Source organism: Mauremys reevesii, linkage group 18, assembly GCF_016161935.1.
Source record: "Mauremys reevesii isolate NIE-2019 linkage group 18, ASM1616193v1, whole genome shotgun sequence".
Taxonomy (NCBI): domain Eukaryota; kingdom Metazoa; phylum Chordata; order Testudines; family Geoemydidae; genus Mauremys; species Mauremys reevesii.
Genome location: NC_052640.1, coordinates 12,891,671 through 12,903,640, shown reverse-complemented (window position 1 = coordinate 12,903,640; position 11,970 = coordinate 12,891,671). Strand labels below are relative to the sequence as shown.

Here is an 11,970-nt window from a genome sequence, read left to right as displayed (position 1 = left end):
AGCCCATCCCTTCATTATTTTGTCCACCAATTAGGCCTAATATCTGAAATGACAATTTTGGTTTATTAGTCTTGAACTCCTTTGGTTTATCAGGCATGGTTTTAAACACAGGCCTTGAGTTATATCGTAGGCCTTTTTCTTTGGACTAATTCAGTCTCCCTTTTCCCATCAAATTTTGTTATAGGTTATTGTGACATCTTGTGAACTTACTTTTTATTGTTGAGCTCACAATTATGGTAAATATGTAGCTCCAATTATTACAACAATTCCAAGGATATAAAAGAGGGAGTGGCCCCTACCACTCCTCAGTTCCTGCCACTAACTGAGGAATTCCTGAGACTCTGAAGTGGGGAAGGTGGACAGGGAATGTAAACATGCAGTGGTTCATCTCAAAGAACTCTGTTTACAGATACACCTCCACCTCGATATAACGCTGTCCTTGGGAGCCAAAAAAATCTTACTGCGTTATAGGTAAAACCGTGTTATACTGAACTTGCTTTGATTCACCGGAGTGCACAGCCCTGCCCCCCCAGAGCACTGCTTTACCGCGTTATATCCAAATTTGTGTTATATCAGGTGGCGTTATATCGAGATAGCGGTGTATATTTTAATTTTTTTCCTTTGAGTGGCCTTTGCATATTCCTACTTGTGGGAGTTTAAGGAGTAGTACAGCTCCCAAAAAGAGAGAGAATGAGGAGTTCTAGGTAAATAAGGACAGAACTCTGAAAAGAAGCATTACCTCTGGATGCCAGGTCATGACTGAACAAAGGCCACTAAAAGTCATTCTCCCCAAATCAAATTTTAACAAGGAAGAATTTTTGCTAAAACCATATACACCTCTACCTCAATATAACACGAACTCGGACATGACGCAGTCAAGCAGTGCTCCAGGGGGTGGGGGAGGGGAGGAGGAGGAGGGCTGTGCACTCCGGTGGATCAAAGCAAGTTCAATATAACGCGGTAAGATTTTTTGGCTCCCAAGGACAGCGTTATATCGAGGTAGTGGTGTAGCTATTGTAACAACAACGCAATGAAGATAGCACAAGGGGATGCCTCAGAACCTGAACTAGGACTGACATTTCCAGACAGCTGACCCTGTTGGGTCATAGCTGTAAAACATATAGTGCATTTTACATAGATAATCTTTCACTCACTCTCCTGGCTGATGTAATAAAAGTCCTGTCCTCATGTATCAAGGGAAACGAAGATCAAGCGTACATCAGACCCCACCTGGGAATCCTCCAGGATGGGAGATGGAGAGAGGGGCAAGTGGCCCCTCTGGCCCAGGTTCCAGAAGGCTCCAGATGCTCACAAGACAGGACAGTGATCCCTTAAGTGCAAAAACGCAGAGGCTCATCTTGAAGAACGAAGGGGGCTGTTACTGAAAACAACAGATATTTCCAATATGCTCTGCACACTGGAGTTTAATAAAGGATAAAAAAATTCTGTAGGTCGTGTGAAAACCAACTCTGGTGTAACATGCCTAGCAATGTATGTGCTTAGATCATTTGATGAACTAAAGAAGCTGAAATGTGTGTTTCAGTTCAACTTAGCAACAGCATTGGCTGAGGAACTGCTTTAAAAGAAAGTAAAGAAAAAAACACTCACAATTAAGCAACCTCCAACAAGTGTGTAGCTAATAAAAGGTGTTTCTCTCCTCTTTTATTGTGTAATACTTTATCACAGAAACATGATATTTACATATATACAGACAGACAGCTGATCATAAAATCTTACTGAAGAATTAGTCAAAAAATCAATTTACAAAAACCAAAAGCTGTCAAGAGAGATTCTGGGTGCAAAAAGTCATCGAGTTCCAAGGGGACAGTTCTGTACTGATAAGGTTTTCAGTTCTTCAGGTTTTGATAACTTTAGACAAAAAAGAACCGATCCAAAATGAGCTAAATTTGCCGGCTGTACATTTGAGATGAGGCAGTTTTTTAAAGTGTTCCTCTTCACACCATTTTCTTGATGGTCAATTCAACAAGTCTCAGGAGGCACTAGTTTGTATGTTTTTGGAAGCTGCAAGCATCGCTCTCACTTTGGCCATAAGATCCTGTAGGGAGAATAGAGGAAAAATAGTCAGAAGTTTCCTTAGTTTTTAATCAAGAGTTTGAAATGTATAACTCAGGGGTCAGCAACCTTTCAGAAGTGGTGTGCCGAGTCTTCATTTAGTCGCTCTAATTTAAGGTTTTGCGTGCCAGTAATACATTTTAACATTTTTAGAAGGTCTCTTTCTAGAAGTCTATAATATATAACTAAACTATTGTTGTATGTAAAGTAAATAAGGTTTTTAAAATGTTTAAGAAATTTCATTTAAAATTAAATTAAAATGCAGAGCTCCATGCCACTGAAAATCAGCTTGCGTGCCGCCTTCGGCACGCGTGCCATAGGTTGCCTACCCCTGGTATAATTCTCTGCACTGAAGTCAGCAGTCCTACTGCTAAGTTTCCCTAAGTTACTGCTGGCCTCTTGATTTCACAAAACCACGTCCTGTAATTATAAACTAATATATCTGCTGGCTAGCAACTTTTAAATAGCTAAGAATTAAATCTCATTGTAAATAATCTCAACAATATGAAAGAAATGAAACAACAAATGATAGGGTAGAAAGTGTGTGAGGTGAGTAAATGAAAAGAATGGAACTGAGGAAGTGGCTATAGACAATACACATGAGATGAAGGTTTGTTTATCTGCCGTGTCCGCAGATTCGGCCAATTGAGGCTCCCGCTGGCCATGGTTCACCGTCCCAGGCCAACGGGGGCTGCAGGAAGCCGCGCGGGCCGAGGGATGTGCTGGCTGTCACTTCCTGACGCCCCCATTGGCCTGGGGGCTTACCCTGGCGAGCTGCGTGCCAAAGGTTGCCGATCCCTGTTCTACATCATACAATTATACAAAATACCTAAAGGAGCATGCTACAGTGATGGTAATACACTTCAGTAAACAATAAAGAATGTCTTAATTTATACCTGAGTTATTTTACTTTGCACTGAAGACACGATTGCTGAAGAGATCTGGCCATCTTTTTCCTGAGAAACGCCCCTAAAAATTAAAACTTAAGAATTAGAAATGTATATATTTTCTAGCTATCTCTCATGCAATAATTCTGTCTTGTATGTGTATGAGCCTCCCTCATATTGCTCAATAGTTTTCATGTTTCACTGGACTATAGTCAATACAGGTCGCTGGCACAGAGGTTCGCTCTCACATACCTGTGGCCAATGCTATAGAACAGGGGTTCTCAAACTGGGGGTCGGGACCCCTCAGAGGGTTGCAAGGTTATTACATGGGGGGGGATCACAAGCTGTCAGCCTGCATCCCTGCTTTGCCTCCAGCATTTATAATGGTGTTAAATATATTAAAAAAGTGTTTTATGAATCCTCAATAACAATTACAATCAAAAGGAGAAACTTAAAGAAATCCATCCCAACAAAGTGTTATGACTTTTAGTAACATTAACCACATTTTAACTGTAGGATTTAGATTATGGAGATCACTTTGGTTCAAGTTGCACTGAGATGTGTATATGGAAAAGTTGCACTATTCCTGTTGTGCCTCCCGTAAATGACTATTTCATCTCTCAGGTTTTACACAAGCTCTTCCCTGGGCAATTGAGTTCTCCATCATTTCCTCCCGGATGAAATGTTTATTAGAAAATTCACCCTTTTTGAAATTTGGCCCTGAGAGTCTCATAGGGTTCCTCACAATCTCAGGTCTCTAGCACAGTTCTAGTACCCTCCACCCCGCCCCCCCGCCCTAAAACCACAGTGGCACACATCCCTAACTTCTTGGAGTTCTGCATAACTTGCATTACAACTCTCCCCGCATAAATCCAATCAAAAGGTACATTCATGGTCAAAAGCTGTCCGTATCCCCATGTGCCGTTGTGAAAGAGTGTTACCTGGAGCGTTCTTGGCTGGATTCCCTACTCTCCACAGGAGACACACTAGTTGAATGTACAGCGTTCTTATGCATGGACTGTTTGCCAGGTGACATGGATGGTGAATGAGACCTAGCTTTGGACTTGGTACATGATCTAGACCGTCGTTTCTTCTTCTTTTCATGGGGGCTTCTGAAAAAGGAAGGATTTTATTAGAAGAGATTTAAAATTATATGTTGTTAACCAGTTTAAGCAGAAATCGTATTAGACATTTCTAACAGATTTTCTAGCCCTCCTGGATGGGGTGCTCCTTGTGCACTGAGTACACACTGTAACCATCATACCATGAGTGGTTATATTCCTATGGTAGTAGGAAGGAAAAACTCCTAGGAGTCCTCATACTTAACCTATACATTATGATTCTCAGACTCCAACCCAGTACCTGAGCATTCAGAGTACTTGCTCCTCAGCCCTTACTTGACTGATCAGGAATCAGATGTTTCAGAGCAAGGTGCAAGAAAATCTTGTAATGGACAATTATAAAAGAACCTGGCTGTAGGGAAAGTTTGATCCTAACTCCCTAATGACCTGGAACATGAGTGTTCACAGTCTTTATTTTTTAATCCATTCTAATAGAACTATGGACAGTCTCGTCGAAAAGGAAAACTGATAACCGTATATTTTCCTTCTAAGCCAACAAATCGGTTTCTGTGACCAAACCTACTGTATGACAAACTTCAGTCTGAAACAGAATTACAACTGAGCTACCGTATCTCTCAAATAGTCCTACCCAAAGCAATATGCTTGGGATTGCTTTGAGTAGACAATATGACTGTTAGCTGTAACTGACAATCACTACTAAAAAAACAGAAACAAAGTAGATTTATGGGTACATAAAATTATTTTTATTGTTGACAAAACAAGGGGACAATACAAATATTCTAAAACTATATCCAGCACTGAACTCTAGTGTTGAATTCTACAAGTAACCCTGGAGACTGAGTAATCTAGACTTTTATAGCTGGCTTTGAATTTACAGACTAACATCCCAGTTGTGTAATTAAGATTACTGAATCAACCTCCATGCAACAATTCACTGGGTTTCTGGTCCCCCTACTCTACTACTTTACCTTCTCTCTATTTTTAAAAGCTTAACAAAATACAAACTATTAATGTCCACTAAGGAATCCAAAAAGTTCTGCTATAACTTTTACAGTCTACTCATTGGAAGTAGATTACAAGTAGCTTGATGCTTCTACTGTGCCTTAACATTTCAAGCCACATTCTAAATGTCCGTTATTAGCTCACTCCAATTTCCATGTAATTTTTTGCCCCTGAATAGCCCAATTAATGTACTTTGTAGTGTATTTACTAGCCTAAAAGAGTATCTTTAATCAGAAAGTTATAATAATGTATGGAATGAAGTTCTTGAAAATTTATGATTGCATAAAAAAGCCTAGCACAGCTCTGGAAGATGAGAAAAGAAAAAAGTGTCTTACATGTCTGTGCTTAGTAGTTTTCAGGATGAATGGAGGTAAAGTCGCAAAAGTACAGTCTTTAAAGAACTATATATACACCTCATATTCTTTACATCTTATTCTGTTGGGTAACATTTCCAGGGAGCTAACATTAGCAACCAAAGGTAATGTTCAGGGGAGTCAGTGGAATAATTATTACGTTTTAGATAAATACTACGCACAGTCCAAAGGTAATTAATGCATTCTATAAAATGAATAATTGATAACATTAAACAATAACTTGCTTAGGGAATAAAACATCAATTTTGTTGAAACAATATAACATGAACGATGGCAAACAAGTACTGTACATCTTTGATCTTAATCCAGGAAGAGACTTCTTTTGAAATATCAGTTAACATTCGGAACTTAAACACAATCTTATAATTACAAAACTGTTACACTTTTACTTGCATTTAAAATAGAAAACACTATTTGTGACAAAAAACAAATACATTAATTACTTATACTTATCAAGTGATACTGAACATCAGACAGGTTCACTGACCTATTTAAGCTCCTCATTACCATAAGGAGCAAAGCCATGGGACTCAGCTGTCCCTTGACTGGTAAGCTCTGTATTTTAATTGCTGAGTTTCTTAAGCAGCAAGCCATAATTTTGTGCTGTGAACATATTTCACAGAGCACAAGTTTTTAATAGTGCTTTTTTAAAAATAAAAATATGTTTCACTGTAAGTTTTTATTTTTTAAGTTTTTATTCTAACAACATGTAATGATACTCTAATAGTAAAAATCAAACAATATTATATTAACCACATCTCAATTTTCCATGGCTTATTTCTCAACAGCCCATACCATAAATTGGATGTACTTATAAACAGTGTCCCAAATATATATATCTGGAGTGGAAGTACCATACACATTCTTAAACTAAGGCCATTTCTTGTCACGTTTTGATTTGAACATACTCCACTTTTTTCAACAATCTCATTGTAGGTTGATTATTACAGACAATTTAGAAATACAGGAAGAGGACCTACATTGGAAAAGGCAATCACATGATCTCTAGAAATATGTCTCACTATACTTAATGAACAAGAGGTCGCTAATTCATTGACGTTGACAGAAGGAAAGGTTGCTTCCGGGTCCTTGCAGGTAATATGTTTTCCATTAATAAAAATCCAACAGGCCAGCTTCACTCATGATTTTTTTGCCTAGAAATCTGTCACTGAACCCTAGTAATATAACTAGCAAGCTCTCAAAATTGGCTGCATGTATGTTTGTCTAATACTGTTTCCCTGGTTTTTTGAATTTTTGGCATTTATTGCCAATTTTTATTATCATTGTTCAGTGAACCATATCCACAAGATCTTAGTTTCAGCTTTGTGCTGCAGATCTGCTATATATGGTTTCTATCCATATTAAGAGTATAATGCTATTTAAAATAATTTTAAAGGGTAAAAACAGATTTCCTTCTTGAATCATGAAGCTCTTCAAAGCAAGCAGTCACAATTTATCACCCCTAGTAGTGTAGCAACTGTAAGAATCCTCTATTCATTTAAACTACTGAATGGTCAGCAACTCATGGCACTAAATACTGAACTTAAGTGGATGCACACTTAGTGCATGAATTGGGGGAAAGGATTCATTTTCCCTGACATTCTGGTTTTTCACGGAAGGGAGAATCTTAGACTTATGAATGTTGAGTCTTCTGATCTACCTGACCCAATCAACCAGGAGTACACAACAGGGTCCTCTGTTACTATGAGGCAATAAATATGAAAAACTAATTAACCAGATGAAGTAAACTGGTGAGGTTTCCTTTAAATCAGTGGTTCTCAACCATTTTCTTTTTGAGCTCCTCTCCAACATGTTATAATAACTCCAGGGCCCAGAGGAGAGGGGGTGCTGAGGGCACCTTGGGACTTTAGCTCTGCGGGGTGCCGGAGCTTCAGCCAGGCCCCATAGGCATAGTTTGACTTTTATTTTGCTGGGGCAGGGCCCGGTGGGGCTTGGGCCAGCTCTGCATGGCAGAGCCAGGGGAGAGAGCACCACCTTCACCCTGACTCACCTCAGCAGGCCACCCAGGCTGTCTGAGTTAGGTTGTGGTGCAACCAAAAATTATAACTTAAAGGGGAGGGTGTGCTCAGCTCAAAAAGTTTGAAAACTGCTCAGGATGCAGGCCAGGTGCAGCTAGGAACTGTATGCAGGCAGGAGGGGGTAGCTCAGGGTGCAGGGAGAGGGTAGGTAGGGGTTGTGTGAAGTTAGGGGGGCAGCTCTGGGTGCAGAAGGAGGGGGGAGCGCTGGGGGCTGTGTGCCAGGAGGGGCATTCTACGGTTCCTGCTCCCAGGGGCTCTGCTGACCCCCGAGCCAGGTCCCCCACCCGGGTGGCTCCTATTGGCTGCATGAGCAGTCAAAGGGGGCTGGGAACTGAGGAGCAGCTGGGGCTCTGGGCACCAGCAGTAGGAGATGGGGGTGTGCTGCAGCTGTCCGCCCAATGGTACCAGCAAGAGCAGCAGCTGCCCTGCATTGTCCGGCTTCAACTTCCTGCTTCCAAGCTGGCCAGGAGGCAGGGGAGAGGAGGAGGTGGGGTCTGTGTCTGTGCCCCTGGGACTGCCCCACTTAGGTTAAGGCACTGCAGTTTGGGGGGCAATGCCCCTGGTGCCCTGTCCAACTTAACCCATGTGCTCAAGGCTTCTCCTCATGGATCCATAGGGGCCCGTGGACTCCTGGTTGAGAACTGCTCCTTTAAACTGTGCGATCACTCCCTGTATTAATAAGTTGCAGGAGTATGCAACTTGGATTCTACCATGTTTTTAACTTTTGCTGTCAGGAAGCGAGGAAAAGGACATATAATTCCTCAACTTGGATGCACTGCTGCTATGCAATAGGATACATAATAGGGATTATTCTCATTTTTAAAAAAAGACAAGTGGAGACCAAGTACTTTTTTAATCAAACATGGACAACAATGAAAACAATTTGCTCCTTTCCCACCCCCAAACAGATAAGCAATCTAAATTTGGGACTGAGTAGGATTCAGAGACGGGCATAAGAAATTGTGACGTGCACACTTCAGATGCAGTTACCCCAAAGAGTGCATCTAATTTAGCTTTGTGAGTGCATGTGCAAGTGTGTGCTCCCAAACTGAGGAGTGCACACATTGCCCAAATATTTGCACATCTAAATTAAGGGTGCAAGAGAGCATGCCCATCAACCCTTAAAAACTTTGCAAACCTGTACTGTTCTACGGAGCTCACTGACCTGAAATGATGTTTTACTTATGTAATCTCCTCATCACAGACTAAAACAAGATAAAGCTTTTCATTTCAGAACGACCGTACCTGTGTTGAGCATGTAAAGGCAATGGAAAAAGTGATTCATGGCTTATGATAGAACACAGCAGTAATTAATTTTATTAAATTTTTACTGTGTTTTGGGCTGCTAAAATAAATGATCATTTTTTCCAGTATGCTTAGACTTTATATTGATTGAATAACCATAGTAATGTAATCAAAATATATTTATGCTTAGTAAAATTTGCATTTTAGCACAAAAATGAAGATTCAGAAGAAATCAAATTTTACAACAGGTGTTTTAAATGTAATGTTTATCTCACAATGCTTTCAGAACATGCCTGTTTAAAAATTTAGGACAATGGTAGGTATGTAATTACTTTAATTTATAGAAAGATATTGAAAAATACTTTTATTAATAAATATTCACCATAAGAGCAGCACATGACTACAGAAGTTAAGTGTACAAAAACTGAAACAGTAAAAAAAAAGCCCCAGGTAAACAATGTTTTTTTTTGGTTTTGGAAATTTTTTAGGTCTAATGTCCCTAAAGTAACACAAACTGCAGTTTCTCCTCTTCAGAGCACAGACTGCATAAAGCATCTCTGACAAAAGTAGGTAACTGAGCATTTATTTTTCTCATCGTGAAAACAGAAATTCCACATTTCCAGTACATAGGCAGCTGCAGTATACATGGTAGAAAGAAACCAGAACTCCTACAGGAAAAAACACTGACCATTTTACAGGTTGAGTTCCACTTGTACATTCAAAATATATTTTATTCTAAAATGTAATGTGTGCTAAAGTGTGTTGTCCCCCCTCCCCATCTCAATTAGTTAGCTTTAGATCCAATCATGACTATGCAATTTTCACTCAACTAAAATGCCAATATGGCATGGCATTTTGGCACACTCCGTTTGTGCAACTAAAGCCAAAGAATCTTACCCAAGGGGTAAGGAGTGTAGCCAGACCCTGGGAATTCCAAGTACAAATCTGAACGGTTTCCAGTATTTGCAGGAAGGAAAGCACAGCAAAGATGTTTCAGACTGGGAAGGGGTTAGAATACTCCAACTACAGTGCATCAAGCAGCAAACATGAACTGTAAAATAACCTGTCACAGTACTAGATACATCCAAAGCGTGTACATGCTCATCACTTTATGCTGCAGACCTGTACACACATTCTATACATGAGGGACCCGTGTTTCTACTTGCAAACTGTTTTTTTCGCAGGTTGGCTTGTTAATCATTATATAACTCATGGCTGAAACAAAGCCTCAGCTCACAGAAGAAACAAGAGTTCACAAAAGAAACAAGCTTTACATAAACAGTACACACAAAGCAACCCACAATATTTAAAACCCCAAATGGGGCATTCGTCATGACTGGTGCACATACCTGGAACGTGTGCGTTTCCTACTCATTCCAGGACTGTTACTAATGCGATAAGCCGTTGGGACAGCCCTTTCCTCTCTTCGCCTTTCAGGTGAGTGGACCCTTCTCCGAGGAGATCTCGATCGTGACCTGAACGGGAAGGAAAAAGTTTTATTTGTTGTTGTTGTTAATGCCATAATTTGTTGTATTATTTTTATTTCACTGGATTATGTTGTCATCGAACCCAACTATGGTGCCTTTCAAATGCTTATTTGATTTCATATCAACATGGGATATTCCTAGTCTCTAAGGCTTGCCAGTGTCATGAGGGTTTCTCACCATCAAAATATTTTATTTATTTATATTAATATGTATGAGAATGAATGACTTGCTCTTCACTCTCAACAGGGGAAGAGGTGCCACATGAACTACTCAACTCATATTAGCATTGGGATGTCAGAGTGCAGTTAGTCAGCTACCTCTCGTGGGAGACAGAGTTTGCTAACTGTTATGCTTAAGTCCATTTTGGTTTAAAGCCTAGAATCTTAAGTTAGACTTGACTTTGTCTTTACAAATTAGCAGCATGCTCTAGTGTTGCTGCATTATGCAGGTAAATTGAAAACAGCGAAGAGACTGAGTTAAAAAGATCATTTTGTTTTGAAATTTGTAAGTTTCCTCTGAATATTGACAAGTCGAAGAAACTCTGTTCCTTATTCTGCAGGAAAATCCTGATTACTCAATACTTTCAACCTATGCAACTGACTAACAACTCCTGACCAATACTGTTTAGCATTAGCACTTCAACTTGAAATGTCTGGCCTACAGAGAGAAACAGAGCGCGCCCAGTTACGATCAGAGATCAACGTAAGAGCGCATGCTTATCTCAAAGATTTAACGCTAAGTGTTTGTAAAAGTAACACCTGAGCATTTTCCAATAGAGAATACATACAATAGGAAAAAAGCAAAAATCTTTCCTTTACTTGAAAAATACCTTAGTAGTAGTTAGCTCTGTTCCCAATAAGATATGTAGATCTAATCATTTTGCTTAGGGATTTTGAATTTTTACTCCACTCTCCTTTATACAAGATACTTTACCCCATGTGCCTCAAGCATTCATTTTCTTCAGAAAACCTAATTTTGCAATGACTAAGAGACAAGCCATTTGTAAATCATAGATCCTATTACAGTCAAACAGACCTACTGAAAGGAAAATCACAACAGCAGTTAAGTACCATATTGCTATTTAACTGCTTTTCAACTTAGAAATCTGACCTTTACCAGGCCTTTCAGAAGGATTAAAGGAAAAAACAGATTATAAAGTTTGAGGTCAGTCAGACACCTTGACGTTTTACCAGGATTTCCCTCTAAAGAGCTCCAGCAGTCAAATCTTTTCGTTGTCGAAGCTGCCTGATAATTTTCTCGCTCTGTTGCTGCTGCCATTGATGAGTTGCTCAGACTCGGCTCCATGCTCAGTGTCCCTGTGGATGCTGTGAGTCTGTGATATGGAGGCACACACTTCACATTGAGAATAAATGTTCTAGTTTTGGTATTAACTAGAATCCTGAAAAAACTTAATCCCTTAACCAAAGCTGAACTTTAGTGATAGCATGCTTATATGGACCAGCCTACAAAAGTCCAAACAATCAGAGAAAAATGCATTAGCTTAAAATATTTATGAATTGGGTATGATTGTTTTGGTTCTATAACATTTTTCCAATCACTTCAACCTGAAGAGATTTAGCCACTAGCCTTTAAACGATTAAAAAATGGCTTAACTTTTTCACTGGAATACATGGAATTACTATTTTAACTAGACTTCTCGAGAAATTCATAAGGCATTGTACTCCTTTAAATAAAGTAAGTTAATACCAGTAATATTGTTTAATAGGCTCTCTTAGAAATTCATTAGTCTATAAAGTTGTCAGGTTACATTACAGCTGAAG

At 39.5% G+C, this 11,970-nt stretch overlaps 1 protein-coding gene across 7 annotated transcripts in view; it reads right to left on the bottom strand.

The window, feature by feature from the left end:
• Positions 1-1,631: 1,631 nt before the first annotated feature.
• LOC120386366 (splicing factor SWAP) overlaps positions 1,632-11,970 on the bottom strand; it is a 99,533-nt gene continuing 89,194 nt past the window's right edge. For 4 of the 7 annotated variants that reach the window (XM_039505615.1, XM_039505616.1, XM_039505621.1 and 1 more), the window contains 5 exons: positions 11,367-11,522; positions 10,052-10,177; positions 3,902-4,072; positions 2,970-3,042; positions 1,632-2,056 (listed from right to left, as the gene is read on the bottom strand). In XM_039505615.1, the coding sequence (XP_039361549.1) occupies positions 1,991-2,056; positions 2,970-3,042; positions 3,902-4,072; positions 10,052-10,177; positions 11,367-11,522 (592 nt within the window). In that variant the 3' untranslated portion in view covers positions 1,632-1,990. Of the gene's footprint in view, positions 2,057-2,969; positions 3,043-3,901; positions 4,073-10,051; positions 10,178-11,366; positions 11,523-11,970 lie in introns of those variants that run through there. The other 3 variants (XM_039505617.1, XM_039505618.1, XM_039505620.1) reach the window with 2 other exon arrangements.